General features: G+C 38.6%; 1 protein-coding gene across 1 annotated transcript in view; it reads right to left on the reverse strand.

Moving 5' to 3' along the window:
* LOC128636637 (uncharacterized) overlaps positions 1 to 25,206 on the reverse strand; it is a 73,857-nt gene that overhangs the window by 26,295 nt on the left and 22,356 nt on the right. The window contains exon 3 of the mRNA XM_053689629.1: positions 4,621 to 4,716. Within this exon, the coding sequence (XP_053545604.1) occupies positions 4,621 to 4,716 (96 nt within the window). The remainder of the gene's footprint in view (positions 1 to 4,620; positions 4,717 to 25,206) is intronic.

The following is a 25,206-nucleotide window of genomic DNA, read 5'->3' on the forward strand; positions in this document are numbered from 1 at the left end:
GAATGTCTCATTAAAAAGTATGTTTGTGGTGGTTTGTATAAAGTCATAAACTTCATAGGGGAAAACAACTGTCTCATGAACTCTCCATTATGGTGATACTTTTTACTGATCTTTTGTTTACAGCAGGAGACCTTTTGCTGAGCCTACACGCGGTTTCCAATTCAGAGCTAGACTACAAGTGTCGAGCTAAAGTTAGTGCGGGTTGAGATAAGCAATACCGCGACTGTGCTAACTTGCGCGCATATTATAAGTTGAAAGTAAACAGGGGTGCTTGAGCAAAAATAAAATTTGCGCACATCGGGTTAGAACGAGTGAAAACCTTGCGTAAAGTGTAAGGGTTAAGGGTACATACATATACACTTTGGAGCCCTTTCCAGTTAAATACCTCAAAACTTGAAAAATCATTTTTAATATTTTATAATGTGTTCTAATGTGTTGTTATTGTAAATATTTTATATTCCAATCTTCTTCACTTAGAAGAAAATATTATTTGTATTTTTAAATATATATATATATATATATATATATATATATATATATATATATACACCTGTATATAATCATATAGATATTAAAAAAAAAATATCAGACATCTCAGATATCTGATAGCAACAACCCCAGACGATCGTTTCGGCCTTCTGTGGGCCTCGTCAGTGAGGTGCAGTTGTATCTGAAACGATCGTCTGGGGTTGTTGCTTCCCTTGTTCAGAGAAGAATTGCCTGGTATTTCGGCGCTGGACTGTCATTGGGCAGGATCAGACTGATATGCTACAGGATATTGTTTCTCTGTGAAGGGGCATAGTTTGCTAAAAGAACGAGCACCCTGAGTTGCAATATAAATGAACAGGCATGGAAGTTATTCTAGCTTTTGTTCTATCTCAGGGGTGCTGTTCTCCTCCCCCTTTTTTGCATATGTAAATTACTCTTGGGTCTCCCTAAGAGTAATGGGTAATCCAGACGTGGACCCCGTGCACACATGCCCTTAGAGAGATACAACTGCACCTCACTGAGGAGGCCCACAGAAGGCCGAAACGATCGTCTGGGGTTGTTGCTTCCCTTGTTCAGAGAAGAATTGCCTGGTATTTCGGCGCTGGACTGTCATTGGGCAGGATCAGACTGATATGCTACAGGATATTGTTTCTCTGTGAAGGGGCATAGTGTGCTAAAAGAACGCGCACCCTGAGTTGCAACATAAATGAACAGGCATGGAAGTTATTCTAGCTTTTGTTCTATCTCAGGAGTGCTGTTCTCTTTCTCTTTTTTTCACACACACACATATATATATATAGTATATATACACACACACATATATATTTAGTATATATACACACACACATATATATTTAGTATATATACACACACACATATATATATAGTATATATACACACACACATATATATATATAGTATATATACACACACACATATGTATATAGTATATTATATATACATACAAATATATATTTAAAAATAAAAAGAAAATTTTCTTCTATGGGGCCCATTTATCAAGCTCAGGATGGAGCTTGAGGGCCCGTGTCTAAAGACCGCTACTCCATAACCTGTCCGCCTGCTCTGAGCACACATCACCACAATGCAACTCGATCGAGTACAATTGGCCGCGAGTCTGCAGGGGGCGGCGTTGCACCAGCAGCTCTTGTGAGCTGCTGGTGCAATGCTGAATAGGTAGAGCGTATTGCTCTCCGCATTCAGAGGTGTCTGTCGGACCTGATCCGCACTGTCGGATCAGGTCCGACAGACATTTGATAAATAGGTCTCTCTGTGAAGAACATTGGAATGTAAAATATTCATAAATACCTTCGGGTTTAGCGTTGTAGGTCTTACGCAGTGTGGGTTAAGTAAGTTTTTTTTTTGAAAGGACACTCCATTAAAGTCTATGTGTAGAAGAAGTTAACACAGTTGCAATATCTGAAGTTAGAGATTACCGGGTTTCACTTGTGCGCTTGTTTACTTTGAGCGCAGTTTGCTTGTGAGCGGAAAACCCTCCAAACAATAGCACTTATAATCCCATATTACCATTCCCCAGTTCTGAATAACCAACACTGTTATATTAATACACTTTTTACCTCTGTGATTACCTTGTATCTAAGCCTCTGCAGACTGCTCCTTATCTCAGTTATATTAATATACTTTTTACCTCTGTGATTACCTTGTATCTAACCCTCTGCAGACTGCCCCTTTTCTCAGTTATATTAATATACTTTTTACCTCTGTGATTACCTTGTATCTAAGCCTCTGCAGACTGCTCCTTATCTCAGTTATATTAATATACTTTTTACCTCTGTGATTACCTTGTATCTAAGCCTCTGCAGACTGCTCCTTATCTCAGTTATATTAATATACTTTTTACCTCTGTGATTACCTTGTATCTAAGCCTCTGCAAACTGCCCCTTATCTCAGTTATATTAATACACGTTTTACCTCTGTGATTACCTTGTATCTAACCCTCTGCAGACTGCTCCGTATCTCAGTTATATTAATATACTTTTTACCTCTGTGATTACCTTGTATCTAACCCTCTGCAGACTGCTCCTTATTTCAGTTATATTAATATACTTTTTACCTCTGTGATTACCTTGTATCTAACCCTCTGCAGACTGCTCCTTATCTCAGTTATATTAATATACTTTTTACCTTTGTGATTATCTTGTATCTAACCCTCTGCAGACTGCTCCTTATCTCAGTTATATTAATATACTTTTTACCTCTGTGATTACCTTGTATCTAACCCTCTGCAGACTGCTCCTTATCTCAGTTATATTAATATACTTTTTACCTCTGTGATTACCTTGTATCTAAGCCTCTGCAGACTGTCCCTTATCTCAGTTATATTAATACACTTTTTACCTCTGTGATTACCTTGTATCTAACCCTCTGCAGACTGCTCCTTATTTCAGTTATATTAATATACTTTTTACCTCTGTGATTACCTTGTATCTAACCCTCTGCAGACTGCTCCTTATCTCAGTTATATTAATATACTTTTTACCTTTGTGATTACCTTGTATCTAACCCTCTGCAGACTGCTTCTTATCTCAGTTATATTAATACACTTTTTACCTCTGTGATTACTTTGTATCTAACCCTCTGCAGACTTCTCCTTATCTCAGTTATATTAATATACTTTTTACCTCTGATTACCTTGTATCTAAGCCTCTGCAGACTGCTCCTTATCTCAGTTATATTAATATACTTTTTACCTCTGTGATTACCTTGTATCTAAGCCTCTGCAGACTGCTCCTTATCTCAGTTATATTAATATACTTTTTACCTCTGTGATTACCCTTTATCTAACCCTCTGAAGACTGCCCCTTATCTCAGTTATATTAATATACTTTTTACCTCTGTGATTACCTTGTATATAAGCCTCTGCAGACTGCTCCTTATCTCAGTTATATTAATATACTTTTTAGCTCTGTGATTACCTTGTATCTAAGCCTCTGCAGGCTGCCCCTTATTTCAGTTCTTTTGACAATCTTGCATTTTAGCCAATCAGTGCTGACTCATAAATAACACCACGGGAGTGAGCAAAATGTTATCTATATGGCACACATAAAGTAGCACTGCCTAGCTGTGAAAAGCTGTCAAAATGCACTGAGATAAGAGGCGACCTTCAAAGGCTTAGAAACCATCATATGAACCTACCTAGGTTTAGCTTTCAACTAAGAATACCAAAAGAACAAAGTAAATGTATTGCTAAAAGTAAATTGTAAATTTGTTTAAAATTAAATGCTCTATCTGAATCATGAAAGTTTAATTTTGACTAGACTGTCTCTTTAAAGAGATACTAAACCCAAATGTTTTATTTCATGATTCAGATAGAACAGTAATTTTAAGCAACTTTTTAATTTACTCCTATTATCAATTTTTCTTCGTTCTCTTGCTATCTTTATTTGAAAAAACAGCAATCTAAGCTAAGGCGTCGGCCCATTTTTGGTTCAGAGCCATGGGTAGCGCTTGCTTATCGGAGGCTAAATGTTGCAGGGGCTAGTGTTAGGGGCTAAATGTAGCCACCAATCAGGTGCTGAACTAAAAATGGACCGGCTCCTAAGCTTACACTTGCTTTTCAAATAAAGATACCAAGAGAACGAAGAAAAATTGATAATAGGAGTAAATAAGAAAATTGCTGCTCTTTCTGAATCATGAGAAAAAAAAATTGCCCCTCATTTTTCAGTATTTTTTTTCTCTGTTACTTAACTTACGAGGTTCTGCCTACAGACATACAAATGATGACATCTTTCATTTGAGTAAAAATAAAATAAGGAATTATGCATATACAAGTACTTTTTCTGCTTTCCAGCTCGATTTCCTCTGTTGCTTACAATGGTGCTTGCCAGGACGTAGGCGGTGAAGATTTGCAGCGAAAATACAAGTGTGTTTGTATTCTTGACGCTTTTTGATGAGTATTCCAAACCAATATGGCTACCAGAAGCATGAAATATTGCAAGTACATACGTTTGTCTGCAACAATTCACGCATCGACTGAAGTGCTTTGTATTTCAGGTATAAATACTGACTCCTGATTTTTACGCGAGATTTGACGCAAATTGGCAGGTTGATGTTGAATAATGGCCATAATATTATTCTCACAGTGATTCTCACCTCTCCAGTCAGCAGGTAAATTATATCCAGAGCGTGGTTCAGAATCCTCTGCTTTTTGTCCTTCATTCTGTACGCTGTCCGTGAGTTCGTTAAGTACTACAAGAAATAAAAGCGTTTCAGAATAAAGAAACAGGTGATGGCAACACAGTGATTCTACGACATTAAATTATTTTTTTTCTTGTTGCATCTAAAACAGATTTTTATAAAATGTATTACACTTTTGAGCAGAGTTGTATTCTCCTAGAATTAAAACATTTTTTTTTTATAAATGAGCAGAATTCTCAACCATCTTGGATTCTGCGGCACATGCGCACCCCATCTATAACACAACCTGCCGTTTCCTACCACATGTCCACGGCCCACCCCAAAACACTTGTAGACTAATTCCCACAAGTCACCTTTGTGTAACAGAAGTATGGGTGCGTCCCTGTCTATCAATACAGTAGCATTTATCAGCCAATGAGCAATCTGTCCTTTAGTGATCAGTTGTGCACAGAACTTAGAGCAGGATTTATCAAAGCAATTCTCTTACAATTTCGCCTATAAATCCGCATACGACTGAATCCTCTGATTTATTACTGCAAAGTAAAATTAGGCGAGTTCAAATATACATTACTCTTGTTTAGTTCGCCAAGGCGCACTAGTGTGCTTAAAAAAAGTGTCAAATTTGCTAGTTTTAGTCACATTTCCCACAGTCTGCCTTAGAATTACACCCAGTTAACAATTTATCAATTGTTTGCGCCTTCGAAGAAAGCAAAGTTTTCCTAAAAATACACGCGTTATAGTTCTGCATAGGTACTGAGGAGAATAGCATTATAAATTGTCATGTTTTTGCGCTCGTGTCGATCTATTTCTGATGGAGTAATTTCTGATTCTTGCAGGTCGATCTTTGGCTAGGCGCCAAGAAAGACCTGAGAATGAAGAAAATATGCGCTTGCAAAGGCTCAAAATACAGGGACAAAATATAGAACGCACATATGCCAAATATAGAACACAAAATTGCCCCACAAAGAACGAAAAATCTATTAACAAATTTAAATGTGTTATAGTTATAAAGAGTCATTATTATAACCAAGTTAAGTAAAAAATGTATTGAATAGTCTCACCAAAATGAATGCACAAATTTGCCCCATGTAAAACGCAAATGTAATAGATTACTTGAAGACGGCAAAAAACACTACCTAAAAAAACAAACACGGGTTTGAAATTATAAATCAGGAGAAATTACTTTTTTAGCCTCAGCTCGCCTTCCAAACAGCGCAAATTAATACGTGCAATATTTTGATACATTTCTGAGCACCGTGCGCCTCTCTAAGCGAGCTGCAGAGAACTCTGAGGCGAATATAAAGGAGAATTCACCAAGCCCTTGATAAATAAATCTAACCTTTACTGTTAGTTTCAATAGATTTAACAATCATTTTTTGATGCAAAAATATGCTGAAACTATTTCATAGCTGTTATTTCATATGCATTCTAGACCCTTTTTTGTGTTTAATTTTCCTTTTGACTTGCTGCTAAACTTGAGAGACAATTGGTGTGACGTCTGGGGGACAGGGGTTCACTCTTTCACTGTTATTGACAAAACTGGAGGTCCACACAAAAATGCAGTATAATAGCAGTGTTTATTATGAATGTATTACAATCATATTAATCAGCTTATCAAGCAAATTATTATTAAACTATAATGCGTTACTTCTGTACATTGCAGATGTAGCAGATATATTCTCCCTCAGATGTCATCTAGTCAGCAAACTCGTCTGATTCAATCACTCCTCAATCCCACCATTCCTCATTTTAATCTAGTCTAATCACTTTAGCAAGTCCTACTAATTAAAATAGTTAGTGTAACAAGCTTGACTACGTGTTATGTCAATCATTTTGTAGCAATGTTTTAGGTAGCTTTCAGTTTTTCCAAAAACAAAAGTGAGTACATAGCAAGCTTCTCACAGCAGTGTATCCATTGGAATGTGACTCCCCCTCCCTTTGAGATAAGCAAGTACTGTCTGAAAGCAAGGCAGCAGAGCAAACAACAGAACAGAATTAATTAACTTGACTTCTTAAAGGTATTGTTTTAAAGGGATATATAAGTGCTACATGTGTATATATACTGAATATATGTATGCATACTGCAAACTATCGCCTAGATTTAGAGTTGGGCGGTAGCCGTCAAAACCAGCGTTAGAGGCTCCTAACGCTGGTTTTAGGCTACCGCCGGTATTTGGAGTCACTCAAAAAAGGGTCTAACGCTCACTTTTCAGCCGCGACTTTTCCATACCGCAGATCCCCTTACGTAAATTACGTATCCTATCTTTTCAATGGGATCTTTCTAACTCCGGTATTTAGAGTCGTGTCTGAAGTGAGCGTTAGAATTCTAACGACAAAACTCCAGCCGCAGGAAAAAGTCAGTAGTTAAGAGCTTTCTGGGCTAACGCCGGTTCATAAAGCTCTTAACTACTGTGCTCTAAAGTACACTAACACCCATAAACTACCTATGTACCCCTAAACTGAGGTTCCCCCACATAGCCGCCACTCGATTAAATTTTTTTAACCCCTAATCTGCCGACCGCCACCTACGTTATACTTATGTACCCCTAATCTGCTGCCCCTAACACCGCCGACCCCTGTATTATATTTATTAACCCCTAACCTGCCGCCCACAACGTCGCCGCCAGCTACCTACAATAATTAACCCCTAATCTGCCGACCGCAAAGCGCCGCCACCTACATTATAGCTATGTACCCCTAATCTGCTGCCCCTAACACCGCCGACCCCTATATTATATTTATTAACCCCTAATCTGCCCCCCTCAACGTCGCCTCCACCTACCTACACTTATTAACCCCTAATCTGCCGAGCGGACCGCACCTCTACTATAATAAAGTTATTAACCCCTAATCCGCCTCACTAACCCTATAATAAATAGTATTAACCCCTAATCTGCCCTTCCTAACATCGCCGACACCTAACTTCAATTATTAACCCCTAATCTGCCGACCGGAGCTCACCGCTATTCTAATAAATGTATTAACCCCTAAAGCTAAGTCTAACCCTAACACTAACACCCCCCTAAATTAAATATAATTTAAATCTAACGAAATTAATTAACTCTTATTAAATAAATTATTCCTATTTAAAGCTAAATACTTACCTGTAAAATAAACCCTAATATAGCTACAATATAAATTATAATTACATTGTAGCTATTTTAGGATTAATATTTATTTTACAGGCAACTTTGTAATTATTTTAACCAGGTACAATAGCTATTAAATAGTTAAGAACTATTTAATAGTTACCTAGTTAAAATAATTACAAAATTACCTGTAAAATAAATCCTAACCTAAGTTACAATTAAACCTAACACTATACTATCATTAAATTAATTAAATAAAATACCTACAATTACCTACAATTAAACCTAACACTACACTATCAATACATTAATTAAATAAAATACCTACAAATAACTACAATGAAATAAACTAACTAAAGTACAAAAAAAAAAGAACTAAGTTACAAAAAATAAAAAAATATTTACAAACATAAGAAAAATATTACAACAATTTTAAACTAATTACACCTACTCTAAGCCCCCTAATAAAATAACAAAGACCCCCAAAATAACAAAATGCCCTACCCTATTCTAAATTACTAAAGTTAAAAGCTCTTTTACCTTACCAGCCCTGAACAGGGCCCTTTGCGGGGCATGCCCCAAGAATTTCAGCTCTTTTGCCTGTAAAAAAAACCCCATACAATACCCCCCCCCCAACATTACAACCCACCACCCATATACCCCTAATCTAACCCAAACCCCCCTTAAATAAACCTAACACTAAGCCCATGAAGATCTTCCTACCTTGTCTTCACCCTACCAGGTTCACCGATCCGTCCTGAAGAGCTCCTCCGATGTCCTGATCCAAGCCCAAGCAGGGGACTGAAGAGGTCCATGATCCGGTCGAAGTCTTCATCCAAGCGGGGCAGAAGAGGTCTTCCATCCGATTGAAGTCTTCATCCAGGCGGCATCTTCTATCGTCATCCATCCGGAGCGAAGCGGCAGCATCCTGAAGACCTCCGACGCGGAACATCCATCCTGCCCGACGACTGAACGATGAATGACGGTTCCTTTAAATGACGTCATCCAAGATGGCGTCCCTCGAATTCCGATTGGCTGATAGGATTCTATCAGCCAATCGGAATTAAGGTAGGAATATTCTGATTGGCTGATGGAATCAGCCAATCAGAATCAAGATCAATCCGATTGGCTGATCCAATCAGCCAATCAGATTGAGCTTGCATTCTATTGGCTGATCGGAACAGCCAATAGAATGCAAGCTCAATCTGATTGGCTGATCGAATCAGCCAATCGGATTGAACTTGATTCTGATTGGCTGATTCCATCAGCCAATCAGAATATTCCTACCTTAATTCCGATTGGCTGATAGAATCCTATCAGCCAATCGGAATTCGAGGGACGCCATCTTGGATGACGTCCCTTAAAGGAACCGTCATTCGGCTAGTAGGCGTCGGGAGAAGAGGATGTTCCGCGTCGGAGGTCTGCAAGATGGATCCGGAAGAAAGAAGATTGAAGATGCCGTTGATAGAAGACTTCATCCGGATCATGGACCTCTTCAGCTCCCGCTTGGATGAAGACTTCATCCGGATCATGGACCTCTTCAGCTCCCGCTTGGATGAAGACTTCAGCCGGATCATGGACCTCTTCAGCCCCCCGCTTGGGCTTGGATCAGGACATCGGAGGAGCTCTTCAGGACGGATCGGTGAACCTGGTAGGGTGAAGACAAGGTAGGAAGATCTTCAGGGGCTTAGTGTTAGGTTTATTTAAGGGGGGTTTGGGTTAGATTAGGGGTATGTGGGTGGTGGGTTGTAATGTTGGGGGGGGGTATTGTATGTTTTTTTTTACAGGCAAAAGAGCTGAATTTCTTGGGGCATGCCCCGCAAAGGGCCCTGTTCAGGGCTTGTAAGGTAAAAGAGCTTTGAAATGTAGTAATTTAGAATAGGGTAGGGCATTTTGTTATTTTGGGGGTCTTTGTTATTTTATTAGGGGGCTTAGAGTAGGTGTAATTAGTTTAAAATTGTTGTAATATTTTTCTTATGTTTGTAAATATTTTTTTATTTTTTGTAACTTAGTTCATTTTTATTTTTTGTACTTTAGTTAGTTTATTTCATTGTAGTTATTTGTAGGAATTGTATTTAATTTATTTATTGATAGTGTAGTGTTAGGTTTAATTGTAGGTAATTGTAGGTATTTTATTTAATTAATTTAATGATAGTATAGTGTTAGGTTTAATTGTAACTTAGGTTAGGATTTATTTTACAGGTAATTTTGTTATTATTTTAACTAGGTAACTATTAAATAGTTCTTAACTATTTAATAGCTATTGTACCTGGTTAAAATAATTACAAAGTTGCCTGTAAAATAAATATTAATCCTAAAATAGCTACAATGTAATTATAATTTATATTGTAGCTATATTAGGATTTATTTTACAGGTAAGTATTTAGCTTTAAATAGGAATAATTTATTTAATAAGAGTTAATTAATTTCGTTAGATTAAAATTATATTTAACTTAGGGGGGTGTTAGTGTTAGGGTTAGACTTAGCTTTAGGGGTTAATACATTTATTATAGTAGCGGTGAGCTCCGGTCGGCAGATTAGGGGTTAATGTTTGAAGTTAGGTGTCGGCGATGTTAGGGAGGGCAGATTAGGGGTTAATACTATTTATTATAGGGTTAGTGATGCGGATTAGGGGTTAATAACTTTATTATAGTAGCGCTCAGGTCCGCTCGGCAGATTAGGGGTTAATAAGTGTAGGCAGGTGGAGGCGACGTTGAGGGGGGCAGATTAGGGGTTAATAAATATAATATAGGGGTCGGCGGTGTTAGGGGCAGCAGATTAGGGGTACATAAGGATAATGTAAGTAGCGGCGGTTTACGGAGCGGCAGATTAGGGGTTAAAAATAATATGCAGGGGTCAGCGATAGCGGGGGCGGCAGATTAGGGGTTAATAAGTGTAAGGCTAGGGGTGTTTAGACTCGGGGTACATGTTAGGGTGTTAGGTGCAGACGTAGGAAGTGTTTCCCCATAGCAAACAATGGGGCTGCGTTAGGAGCTGAACGCAGCTTTTTTGCAGGTGTTAGGTTTTTTTTCAGCTCAAACAGCCCCATTGTTTCCTATGGGGGAATCGTGCACGAGCACGTTTTTGAGGCTGGCCGCTTGCGTAAGCAACTCTGGTATCGAGAGTTGAAGCTGCGTTAAAAATGCTCTACGCTCCTTTTTTGGAGCCTAACGCAGCCTTTTTGTGGACTCTCAATACCAGAGTTATTTTTATGGTGCGGCCAGAAAAAAGCCGGCGTTAGCAACGCGGGTCGTTACCGACAAAACTCTAAATCTAGGCCTTGACTTCTTAAAGGTATTGTTTTAAAGGGATATATAAGTGCTACATGTGTATATATACTGAATATATGTATGCATACTGCAAACTATCGCCTAGATTTAGAGTTTTGCGGCCAAAGGGGTGCGTTAGCTACGCATGCTTTTTTCTGGCCGCACCTTTTAAATACCGCTGGTATTTAGAGTTCACAGAAGGGCTGCGTTAGGCTCCAAAAAAGGAGCGTATAGCATATTTACCGCAACTGCAACTCTCAATACCAGCGGTGCTTACGGACGCGGCCAGCTCCAAAAACGTGCTCGTGCACGATTCCCCCATAGGAAACAATGGGGCAGTTTGAGCTGAAAAAAAACCTAACACCTGCAAAAAAGCAGCGTTCAGCTCCTAACGCAGCCCCATTGTTTCCTATGGGGAAACTCTTCCTAAGTCTGCACCTAACACCCTAGCATGAAACCCGAGTCTAAACACCCCTAACCTTACACTTATTAACCTCTAATCTGCCGCCGCCGCTATCGCTGACTCCTGCATATTATTATTAACCCCTAATCTGCCGCTCCGTACACCGCCGCAACCTACGTTATCCCTATGTACCCCTAATCTGCTGCCCCTAACACCGCCGACCCCTATATTATATTTATTAACACCTAATCTGCCGCCCCAAACGTCGCCGCTACCTACCTACACTTATTAACCCCTAATCTTCCGACCGCACCTCACCGCTACTATAATAAAGTTATTAACCCCTAATCTGCCTCACTCCCGCCTCAATAACCCTATAAGAAATAGTATTAACCCCTAATCTGCCCCCCCTAACATCGCCGACACCTAACTTCAATTATTAACCCCTAATCTGCCGACCGGATCTCGCCGCTACTCTAATAAATGGATTATCCCCTAAAGCTAAGTCTAACCCTAACACTAACACCCCCCTAAATTAAATATAATTTAAATCTAACAAAATAAATTAACTCTTATTAAATAAATTATTCCTATTTAAAGCTAAATACTTACCTGTAAAATAAACCCTAATCTAGCTACAATATAACGAATAATTATATTGTAGCTATTTTAGGATTAATATTTATTTTACAGGCAACTTTGTATTTATTTTAACCAGGTACAATAGCTATTAAATAGTTAAGAACTATTTAATAGCTAAAATAGTTTAAATAATTACAAAATTACCTGTAAAATACATCCTAACCTAAGTTACAATTAAACCTAACACTACACTATCAATAAATTAATTAAATACAATACCTACAAATAACTACAATTAAATAAACTAACTAAAGTACAAAAAATAAAAAAGAACTAAGTTACAAAAAATAATTTTTTTTTACAAACATTAGAAAAATATTACAACAATTTTAAACTAATTACACCTACTCTAAGCCCCCTAATAAAATAACAAAGACCCCCAAAATAAAAAAATGCCCTACCCTATTCTAAATTTAAAAAGTTCAAAGCTCTTTTACCTTACCAGCCCTGAAAAGGGCCATTTGCGGGGCATGCCCCAAATAATTCAGCTCTTTTGCCTGTAAAAAAAAACATACAATACCCCCCCCCAACATTACAACCCACCACCCACATACCCCTAATCTAACCCAAACCCCCCTTAAATAAACCTAACACTAAGCCCCTGAAGATCATCCTACCTTATCTTCACCATGCCAGGTTCACCGATCCGTCTTCCGAAGTCTTGATCCAAACCTCCGAAGTCTTCATCCAAGCCCAAGCGGGGGCTGGCGATCCATAATCCGGCTGAAGTCTTCTATCAAGCGGCGGCTGAAGAGGTCCAGAAGAGGCTCCAAAGTCTTCATCCTATCCGGGAAGAAGAGGAGATCCGGACCGGCAACCATCTTGATCCAAGCGGCATCTTCTATCTTCATCCGATGACGAACGGCTCCATCTTGAAGACCTCCAGCGCGGATCCATCCTCTTCTTTCGACGTCCAACTGAAGAATGAAGGTTCTTTTAAGGGACGTCATCCAAGATGGCGTCCCTCGAAATCCGATTGGCTGATAGGATTCTATCAGCCAATCGGAATTAAGGTAGAAAAATTCTGATTGGCTGATGGAATCAGCCAATCAGATTCAAGTTCAATCCGATTGGCTGATTGGATCAGCCAATCAGATTGAGCTCGCATTCTATTGGCTGTTCCGATCAGCCAATAGAATGCGAGCTCAATCTGATTGGCTGATCCAATCAGCCAATCGGATTGAACTTGAATCTGATTGGCTGATTCCATCAGCCAATCAGAATTTTCCTACCTTAATTCCGATTGGCTGATAGAATCCTATTAGCCAATCGGAATTCGAGGGACGCCATCTTGGATGACGTCCCTTAAAAGAACCTTCATTCTTCAGTTGGACGTCGAAAGAAGAGGATGGATCCGCGCTGGAGGTCTTCAAGATGGAGCCGTTCGTCATCGGATGAAGATAGAAGATGCCGCTTGGATCAAGATGGTTGCCGGTCCGGATCTCCTCTTCTTCCCGGATAGGATGAAGATTTTGGAGCCTCTTCTGGACCTCTTCAGCCGCCGCTTGATAGAAGACTTCAGCCGGATTATGGATCGCCAGCCCCCGCTTGGGCTTGGATGAAGACTTCGGAGGCTTGGATCAAGACTTCGGAGGACGGATCGGTGAACCTGGCATGGTGAAGATAAGGTAGGATGATCTTCAGGGGCTTAGTGTTAGGTTTATTTAAGGGGGGTTTGGGTTAGATTAGGGGTATGTGGGTGGTGGGTTGTAATGTTGGGGGGGGTACTGTATGTTTTTTTTTACAGGCAAAAGAGTTGAATTATTTGGGGCATGCCCCGCAAATGGCCCTTTTCAGGGCTGGTAAGGTAAAAGAGCTTTGAACTTTTTTAATTTAGAATAGGGTAGGGCATTTTTTTATTTTGGGGGTCTTTGTTATTTTATTAGGGGGCTTAGAGTAGGTGTAATTAGTTTAAAATTGTTGTAATATTTTTCTAATGTTTGTAAATATTTTTTTTATTTTTTGTAACAGTTCTTTTTTATTTTTTGTACTTTAGTTAGTTTATTTAATTGTAGTTATTTGTAGGTATTGTATTTAATTAATTTATTGATAGTGTAGTGTTAGGTTTAATTGTAACTTAGGTTAGGATTTATTTTACAGGTAATTTTGTAATTATTTTAACTATTTTAGCTATTAAATAGTTCTTAACTATTTAATAGCTATTGTACCTGGTTAAAATAAATACAAAGTTGCCTGTAAAATAAATATTAATCCTAAAATAGCTACAATATTATCGTTATATTGTAGCTATATTAGGGTTTATTTTACAGATAAGTATTTAGCTTTAAATAGGAATAATTTATTTAATAAGAGTTAATTTATTTCGTTAGATTTAAATTATATTTAACTTAGGGGGGTGTTAGTGTTAGGTTTAGACTTAGCTTTAGGGGTTAATCCATTTATTAGAGTAGCGGCGAGATCCGGTCGGCAGATTAGGGGTTAATAATTGAAGTTAGGTGTCGGCGATGTTAGGGAAGGCAGATTAGGGGTTAATACTATTTCTTATAGGGTTATTGAGGCGGGAGTGAGGCGGATTAGGGGTTAATAACTTTATTATAGTAGCGGTGAGGTCCGCTCGGCAGATTAGGGGTTAATTATTGTAGGTAGCTGGCGGCGACGTTGTGGGGGGCAGATTAGGGGTTAATAAATATAATATAGGGGTCGGCGGTGTTAGGGGCAGCAGATTAGGGGTTCATAGGGATAATGTAGGTGGCGGCGGTGTGCGGTCGGCAGATTAGGGGTTAAAAAAATTTAATACAGTGGCGGCGATGTGGGGAGACCTCGGTTTAGGGGTACATAGGTAGTTTATGGGTGTTAGTGTACTTTAGAGCACAGTAGTTAAGAGCTTTATGAACCGGCGTTAGCCCAAAAAAGCTCTTAACTACTGACTTTTTTCTGCGGCTGGAGTCTTGTCGTTAGAGTTCTAACGCTCACTTCAGCCAAGACTCTAAATACCGGCGTTAGAAAGATCCCATTGAAAAGATAGGATACGCAAATGGCGTAGGGGGATCTGCGGTATGGAAAAGTCGCGGCTGCTAAGTGAGCATTAGACCCTTTCCTGACTGACTCCAAATACCAGCGGGCGGTAAAAACCAGCGTTAGGAGCCTCTAACGCTGGTTTTGACGGCTAACGCAGAACTCTAAATCTAGGCCTATGTTTCTATACTGTGCATATATGTTCTCTACTAAGCAATATTGATTAATTTATGTATGAAATCATGAAAGTTTATACAACCAATACACTTGCCATATTTCTAAGAACCTTGTTCTCTAAATATGACCAGCGTGGAGTTACACTGACACTGGCAGACCTCACTCAATTATTTAAAAAAGGGCGAATGTATCAGGGAGCACCCGACAATTATAATGATTTTTTTACAAATAAATAGAAATCTAACTGCCACATTTTCAGTGTACTTTGCATACACTTCTAGTTTCCCATAAATGTCTTTTCTATCAGCACTATAAGCATTTTGATAGATAGATAGATAGATAGATAGATAAGATAGATAAGCATTTTGATAGAAATTACAATCAGACCTGTAAGAAAACTTCAGATATGCCCAAGGGACGCTTCTATTCAGACTAGTTTTCCATGAATGAATTTTACAACAAGTAGACTTTGTACATTTTGGAACAAGTTTAAATCAAATGATGTTGCACATTAAATATGGTGCATACTGTGTGCTTTACTGCGTACTGGGACACTAAACCCAAATCTTTTATTTTGTGATTCAGATAGAGCATGACATTTTAAGCCACTTTCTAATTTACTCCTATTATCAATTTTTCTTCGTTCACTTGCTATCTTTATTTGAAAAGCAGGAATGTAAATCTTAGCAGCCAGCCCATTTTAGGTTCAGCGCCATGGATAGCGCATGCTTATTGGAGGCTTACATTTACCCACCAATAAGCAAGCATAACCCAGGTTCTCAACCAAAAATGGGCCGGCTCCTATGCATCACATTCCTGCTTTTTAAATAAAGATAGCAAGAGAACAAAGAAAAATGTATAATAGGAGTCAATTAGAAAGTTGCTTAAAATCGCATGCTCTATCTGAATAGCTAGTGACGTATGGGATATACAATCTTACCAGGAGGGGCAAAGTTTCCCAAACCTCAAAATGCCTATAAATACACCCCTCACCACACCCACAATTCAGTTTAACGAATAGCCAAGTAGTGGTGTGATAAAGAAAGGAGTAAAAAGCATCAACAAAGGAATTTGGAAATAACTGTGCTTTATACAAAAAATCATAACCACCATAAAAAGGGTGGGTTTCGTGGACTCTTGCCAATATGAAAGAAATTAATTTATCAGGTAAGTTCTTACATAAATTATGTTTTCTTTCATGTAATTGGCAAGAGTCCATGAGCTAGTGACGTATGGGATAGCAATACCCAAGATGTGGAACTCCACAGAAGAGTCACTAGAGAGGGAGGGATAAAATAACAGCAATTTTCCGCTGAAAAAAATTAATCCATAACCCAAAATATAAGTTTATTCTCATAATGAAAAGAAAAAACTTAAACATAAGCAGAGGAATCAAACTGAAACAGCTGCCTGAAAAACTTTTCTACCAAAAACTGCTTCCGGTAGAATTTAGTAAATGTATGCAAAGAAGACCAAGTGGCTGCTTTGCAAATCTGATCAACTGAAGCTTCATTCTTAAATCCCACGAAGTGGAGACTGATCTAGTAGAATGAGCTGTGATCCTGTGAAGTGGGGCCTGACCCGACTCCAAATAAGCCTGATGAATCAAAAGCTTTAACCAAGATGCCAAGGAAATGGCAGAAGCCTTCTGACCTTTCCTAGAATCCGAAAAGATAACAAATAGACTAGAAGTCTTCCTGAAATCTTTAGTAGCTTCAACATAATATTTCAAAGCTCTTACCACATCCAAAGAATGTAAGGATCTCTCCAAAGAATTCTTAGGATTAGGACACAAAGAAGGGACAACAATTACTCTATTAATGTTGTTAGAATTCACAACCTTAGGTAGAAATTTAAATAAAGTCTGTAAAACTGCCTTATGCTGATGAAAAATCAGAAAAGGAGATTCACAAGAAAGAGCAGATAATTTGGAAACTCTTCTAGCAGAAGATATGGCCAAAAGGAACAACACTTTCCAAGAAAGTAGCTTAATGTCCAAAGAATGCATAGGCTCAAAAGGATGAGCCTGTAAAGCCTTCAAAACCAAATTAAGACTCCAAGGAGGAGAGATTGATTTAATGACAGGCTTGATATGGACCAAAGCCTGTACAAAGCAGTGAATATCAGGAAGCTTAGCAATCTTTCTGTGAATAACACAGAAAGAGCAGAGATTTGTCCCTTCAAAGAACTTGCAGACAAACCCTTATCCAAACCATCCTGAAGAAACTGTAAAATTCTAGGAATTCTAAAAGAATGCCAGAAGAATTTATAAGAAGAACACCATGAAATATAAGTCTTCCAAACTCGAAAATAAATCTTCCTAGAAACAGATTTACGAACCTGTAACATAGTATTAATCCCTGAGTCAGAGAAACCTCTATGACTAAGCACTAGGCGTTCAATTTCCATACCTTCAAATTTAATGATTTGAGATCCTGATGGAAAAACGGACCTTGAGACAGAAGGTCTGGCCTTAATGGAAGTGGCCAAGGTTGGCAACTGGAGATACGAACAAGATCCTCATACCAAAACCTGTGAAGGCCATGCTGGAGCTACCAGCAACACAAACAATTGTTCCATGATGATCTTGGAAGTCACTCTTGGAAGAAGAACTAGAGGCGGGAAGATATAAGCAGGTTGGTAACACCAAGGAACTGTTAACGCATCCACCGCTTCCGCCTGAGGATCCCTGGACCTGGATAAGTACCTGGGTAGTTTCTTGTTTAGATGGGAAGCCATCAGATCTATTTCTGGAAGACCCCACATCTGAACAATCTGAGAAAACACAACTGGATGGAGTGACCACTCCCCCGGATGTAAAGTCTGATGGCTGAGATAATCCGCTTCCCAATTGTCTATACCTGGGATATGGACTGCAGAAATTAGACAGGAGCTGGATTCTGCCCAAGCAAGTATCTGAGATACTTCTTTCATAGCTTGGGGACTGTGAGTCCCACCCTGATGATTGACATATGCCACAGTTGTGATATTGTCTGTCTGAAAACAAATGAATTGTTCTCTCTCCAACAGAGGCCAAACCTGAAGAGCCCTGAAAATAGCACAGCGTTCTAAAATATTGATTGGTAATCTCGCCTCTTGAGATTTCCAAACCCCTTGTGCTGTCAGAGATCCCCAGACAGCTCCCCAACCTGAAAGACTTGCATCTGTTGTGATCACAGTCCAGGTTGGATGAACAAAAGAGGCCCCTTGAACTATACGATGGTGATCTAATCACCAAGTCATGGAGAGTCGAACATTGGGATTTAAGGATATTAATTGTGATATTGTTGTATAATCCCTGCACCATTGATTCAGAATACATAGCTGGAGAGGTCTCATATGAAAACGAGCAAAGGGGATCTCGTCCGATGCTGCAGTCATGAGACCTAAAACTTCCATGCACATAGCTACTGAAGGGAATGATTGAGACTGAAGGTTCCGACAAGCTGAAACCAATTTTAATTGTCTCTTGTCTGTTAGAGACAGAGTCATGGACACTGAATCTATCTGGAAACCTAAAAAGGTGACCCTTGTCTGAGAAATCAAATAGGAATCAAATAACTTTTTGGTAAATTGATCCTCCAACCATGTCTTTGAAGAAACAACACTAGTTGATTTGTGTGAGATTCTGCAGAATGTAAAGACTGAGCTAGTACCAAGATATCGTCCAAATAAGGAAAAACCGCAATACCCCATTCTCTGATTACAGAGAGTAGGGCACCTAGAACCTTTGAAAAGATTCTTGGAGCTGTCGCTAGGCCAAATGGAAGAGCGACAAATTGGTAATGCTTGTCTAGAAAAGAGAATCTCAGAAACTGATAGTGGTCTGGATGAATCGGAATATGAAGATATGCATCCTGTAAGTCTCTTGTGGATATATAATGCCCTTGCTGAACAAAAGGCAGAATAGTCCTTATAGTCACCATTTTGAATGTTGGCACTCTTACATAACGATTCAAAATTTTCAGATCCAGAACTGGCCGGAATTAATTTTCTTTCTTTGGGACAATGAATAGATTTGAATAAAACCCCAGACCCCGTTCCTGAAACGGAACTGGTATGATTACCCCTTAAAGCTCCAGATCTGAAACACACTTCAGAAAAGCCTGAGCCTTTACTGGATTTATTGAGATGCGTGAGAGAAAAAAATCTTCTCACAGCAGGTCTTACTCTGAATCCTATTCGATACCCTTGAGAGACAATACTCTGAATCCATTGATTTTGGACAGAATCTGCCCAAATGTTTTGGAAGAATCTTAATCTGCCACATACCAGCTGAGCTGGAATGAGGGCCGCACCTTCATGCAGACTTGGGGGCTGGCTTTGGTTTCTTAAACGGTTTGGATTTACTCCAACTTGAAGAAGGTTTCCAATTGGAACCAGATTCTTTGGGGGAAGGATTAGGTTTCTGTTCCTTATTTTGTCGAAAGGAACAAAAAACGGTTAGAAGCTTTAGATTTACCCTTAGGTCTTTTATCCTGAGGCAAAAAAACTCCCTTCCCCCCAGTGACAGTTGAAATAATCGAATCCAACTGAGAACCAAACAACTTATTACCTTGGAAAGAAAGAGATAATAATCTAGACTTAGATACCCTGTCAGCATTCCAATATTTGAGCCACAAAGCTCTTCTAGCCAAAATAGCTAAAGACATAGATTTAACATCAATTTGATGATATAAAAAATGGCATCACAGATAAAATGATTAGCATGTTGAAGCAAGCAAACAATGCTAGACAAATCAGAATCCATTTCCTGTTGCGCTAAACTTTCCAACCAAAAAGTTGATGCAGCTGCAACATCGGCCATAGAAATAGCAGGCCTGAGAAGATAGCCAGAATATAAATAAGCTTTCCTTAGATAAGATTCAAGTTTCCTATCTAAAGGATCTTTAAAAGAAGTACTATCTTCCATAGGAATAGTAGTACGTTTAGTAAGAGTAGAAATAGCCTCATCAACTTTGAGGATCTTTTCCCAAAACTCCAATCTAACTGCTGGCAAAGGATACGATTTTTTAAACCTTGAAGAAGGAATAAAAGAAGTACCAGGCCTATTCCATTCCTTAGAAATCATATCAGAAATAGCATCAGGAACTGGAGTAACCACAGTAGGTTTATAAACAGAATTTAAACGTTTACTAGTTTTAATATCAAGAGGACTAGTTTCCTCAATATCCAATGTAATCAATATCTCTTTTAACAAGGAACAAATATACTCCATTTTAAATAAATAAGTAGATTTGTCAGTGTCAGTATCTGAGAAAGGATCTTCTGAATCAGATAGATCCTTATCAGAGGAGGATAATTCAGTATGTTGTCGGTCATTAAAAATTTCATCAACTTTATGAGAAGTTTTAAAAGACTTTTTATGTTTATTAGAAGGCGGGATGGCAGACAAAGCCTTCTGAATCGCATCAGCAATAAAATCTTTTATATTCACAGGTATATCATGTACATTAGATGTTGAAGGAACAACAGGCATTGTACTATTACTGATGGACACATTCTCTGCATGTAAAAGCTTATCATGACAACTATTACATACCAGAGCTGGGGATATAATCTCCGCAAATGTATAACAAATGCAGTTAGCTTTGGTAGAACTGTTATCAGGCAGCAGGGTTTCAACAGTGGTTTCTGAGACAGGATCATATTGAGACATCTTGCAAATGTAAGAGTAAAAAAACAACATATAAAGCAAAATTATCAATTTCCTTATATGGCAGTTTCAGGAATGGGAAAAAAATGCAAACAGCATAGCCCTCTGACATAGAAAAAGGCAAGAGGCATATAGGAAAGGGGTTTTAAATAATGAAATTATTTGGCGCCAAGTATGACGCACAACGTAAACTGAAAACGTTTTTGGCGCTAACAACATCCGGAAATGACACACTCGCTTCATTGAAGACGCAACCTTGTGTAAGAAACTCAACGTCAACTAAGACGCCGGAAATGATGAATTTGCGTCATCGGACGTACCTTTGTGCCAAAAAAATTCTCGCGTCAAGAATGACACAATAAACTTTGGCATTTTGCACCCTCGCGAGCCTAATTTTGCCCGCGAATTTTAAAATGAAAAGTAGTCAATTTGAAAAAAGTCTACACCCCAGGTAAGAAATATTTTCATAAATATGTTCTTTTCCCAAATATGAAACTGATAGTCTGCAAAAGGAAATATGCATAAACCTGACTCATGGCAAATATAAGTACAATACATATATTTAGAACTTTATATTAACGCATAAAGTGCCAAACCATAGCCGAGAGTGTCTTAAGTAATGAAAAACATACTTAACGAAAGACACTCATCTACATATAGCAGATAGCCAAACCAGTACTGAAACGGTTATCAGTAGAGGTAATGGAAATATGAGAGTATATTGTCGATCTGAATAAGGGAGGTAGGAGATGAATCTCTGCGACCGATAACAGAGAACCTATGAAATAGATCTCCCGTGAGGAAAACCATTGCATTCAATAGGTGATACTCCCTTCACATCCCTCTGACATTCACTGTACTCTGAGAGGAATCGGGCTTCAAAATGGTGAGAAGCGCATATCAACGAAAAAATCTTAGCACAAACTCACTTCACCACCTCCATAGGAGGCAAAGTTTGTAAAACTGAATTGTGGGTGTGGTGAGGGGTGTATTTATAGGCTTTTTGAGGTTTGGGAAACTTTGCCCCTCCTGGAAGGATTGTATATCCCATACGTCACTAGCTCATGGACTCTTGCCAATTACATGAAAGAAATTGGGTTTAGTGTCCCTTTAACCCCTTCAGGACCAAGGACGTGCCAGGAACGTCCTACAAAAAAATACCCTTAACGACCAAGTACGTTCCTGGCACGTTCTCTGGTCTTTGAAGCGGTGGAAACGGTCCTGATCGCTTCCAGCCGCTTTTATGGTATTGTAGTAATGCCTCGATATTGAGGCATCCTGCAATACCAATTTTTTACAAACTGATGCAGAGAGAGACACTCTGTGGCCCTATCTGCACCGGTAGCGATGGTGCCGATTCATCATCGTTGGTGGGTGGGAGCATTGGCAGGTGGGCGGCCCATTGCTACCCGGCATCCGGTTCCTCTATGTGCAATGTGCACGCCGGGTGCCGGGAGCGTGCGGGGGGGGGGCTACAAGGGGCGCGTGTATTTATGTGAGCGCGCATGCGCAGCAACCACTGCCATCAATGAATGTGAATGGGAAGGAAGGAGAGGAAGGGAGGGATGGGGGAAAAATAGCGATCATAGGATCTGGGAGGGGGGTTTTGAGGGGGGCCTGCTACACTACAGAAAAATTCAATTTATTTAAAGAAAAACAAAAAAAACTTTTTTTTTGTTTTTTTTTGGAGCAAAATGGGTACTGGCAGACAGCTGCCAGTACCCAAGATGGCGGCACATAGGTAGTGGAGGAGGGTTATAGAGCTGTTTGGGGGAGATCAGGGAGGTTGGGGGCTTAGGGGGATCCCAGAGAAGCATTTACAACCATTTGTGCCATAATTGCACAAGCTGTTTGTAAATAATTTCAGTGAGAAACCTAAAATTGTAAAACATTTAACGATTTTTTTTTATTTGATCGCATTTGGCGGTGAAATGGTGGCATGAAATATACCAAAATGGGCCTAGATCAATACTTGTGGGTGTCTACTACACCAGTGTTTTTCAACCAGTGTGCCGTGAGAGATCCTCAGGTGTGCCATGGCAGACTGACAACAGTGTGGCATATTTTTTAAACTTTGCTTGTTTTTTACTCCCAGTGCAGGGGTAGTTTGTAGGAGGCATGGCATAACAGCACAATACATACAGTATGTGTGTTTGTGTGTATGTGTATATATATATGCTGTATTAGGCTACAATGTGTGATTTTTTTAAAATTTTGGGATGGTGGTGTGCCACAGGATTTTTTAATGTAAAAAAGTGTGCCACGGCAAAAAAAAGGTTAAAAATCACTGTACTACACTATACTAAAGCTAAAATTAACCCTACACGCTCCCTAATTAACCCCTTCACTGCTGGGCATAATACACGTGTGGTGCGCAGCAGCATTTAGCGGCCTTCTAATTACCATAAAACAATTCCAAAGTCATATATGTCTGCTATTTCTGAACAAAGGGGATCCCAGAGAAGCATATACAACAATTTATGCCATAATTGCACACGCTGTTTGTAAATAATTTCAGTGAGAAACCTAAAGTTTGTGAATAAGTTTGTGAAAAAGTGAACTTTTTTTTATTTGATCGCATTTGGCGGTGAAATGGTGGCATGAAATATACCAAAATGGGCCTAGATCAATACTTTGGGTTGTCTACTAAAAAAAATATATATACATGTCAAGGGATATTCAGGGATTCTTGACAGATATCAGTGTTCCAATGTAACTATCGCTAATTTTGAAAAAAAAAAATGAACAAGTAAACATTGGGTATTTCTAAACTCAGGACAAAATTTAGAAACTATGTAGCATAGGAGTTTTTTTGGTGCTTGCAGATGTGTAACAGATTTTGGGGGTCAAAGTCAGAAAAAGTGTGTTTTTTTCCATTTTTTCATCATATTTTATATATTTTTCTATAGTAAATTATAAGATATGATGAAAATAATAGTATCTTTAGAAAGTCCATTTAATGGCGAGAAAAACGGTATATAGTATGTGTGGGTACAATAAATGAGTAAGAGGAAAATTACAGCTAAACACAAACACCGCAGAAATGCAAAAATAGCCTTGGTCCCAGATGGTCAACAAATGGAAAAGTGCTCTGGTCACGAAGGGGTTAAGTAAGAATTTTTCTGCATTCTTAATATGAATTTTAATGCGCACTATCAAAATTATTTTTTTATGCCTATTTTGATAATAATTTTTACTTTCAACTTTCAATACTTTTAAAAATGCTAATTTTATTGAGCACTTAATATATGATTCACTACTTTGTATAAATGCAGGGTGTGCTTTTTAGCAAGATACTCAGTTCTTAGAGTAAAATTTGCCCTTTCATAATCTCATGAAGGACCTCATAGCGCTAATGGATCTGATTAAAGATTCTTACCCAAGCGTAAAGCTTTACAGAACAAGCCGTTAAGGGATATGCATCTATCCAAATCTGAAAGGAGAGTATGGGTATGGTTGCAGGCTCAAATCTTAACCAGTATGCACAAAAAAGAGAGAAGTGCTCAAACCAGGAAATGTACAATAGCGTAATAGCTTGTTCTATGGATAGTTATCACCCCAGGAGCAGCCTCTTTTGCTCAACATGTTGCCTTGCACAGCAAATAACTTGCCTGCATTACATCAGTCTGGTCCTGACTAAATAGTACAGTCCAACCTCAAAATACCAGACAATCCCTCTCTCTACAAATGAGTTATACAATGCAACAGTTTGTGCTTGATAGATTTGATTTGCTACATACATATAAGCACATGCACACATATTTATGCACACACACATACATATATATTTACACATAAAAATACATATATGCACACACACACACACATATATCCACACACACATACATATATGCACACACACATACATATATGCACATATATACACATACATATGCGCACACACACACACATATATATGCACACATGTACATATATGCACATACACACACATATAAATACATATGTGCACACACACACATATAAATACATATATGCACACACACACATATAAATACATACATGCACACACACATAAATACATATGTGCACACACACATAAATATATACATGCACACACATATAAATACATATATGCACACACACATATACATACATACATGCATACACACATATAAATACATATATACACACATATAAATACATATATGCACACACACACATATAAATACATATATGCACACACACATATGAATACATACATACACACACATATAAATACATATATGCACACACACATATAAATACATATATACACACACACATATAAATACATACATGCACACGCACACATATAAATACATATATACA

The sequence above is a fragment of the Bombina bombina genome, chromosome 7, assembly GCF_027579735.1.
Source record: "Bombina bombina isolate aBomBom1 chromosome 7, aBomBom1.pri, whole genome shotgun sequence".
Taxonomy (NCBI): Eukaryota; Metazoa; Chordata; class Amphibia; order Anura; family Bombinatoridae; genus Bombina; species Bombina bombina.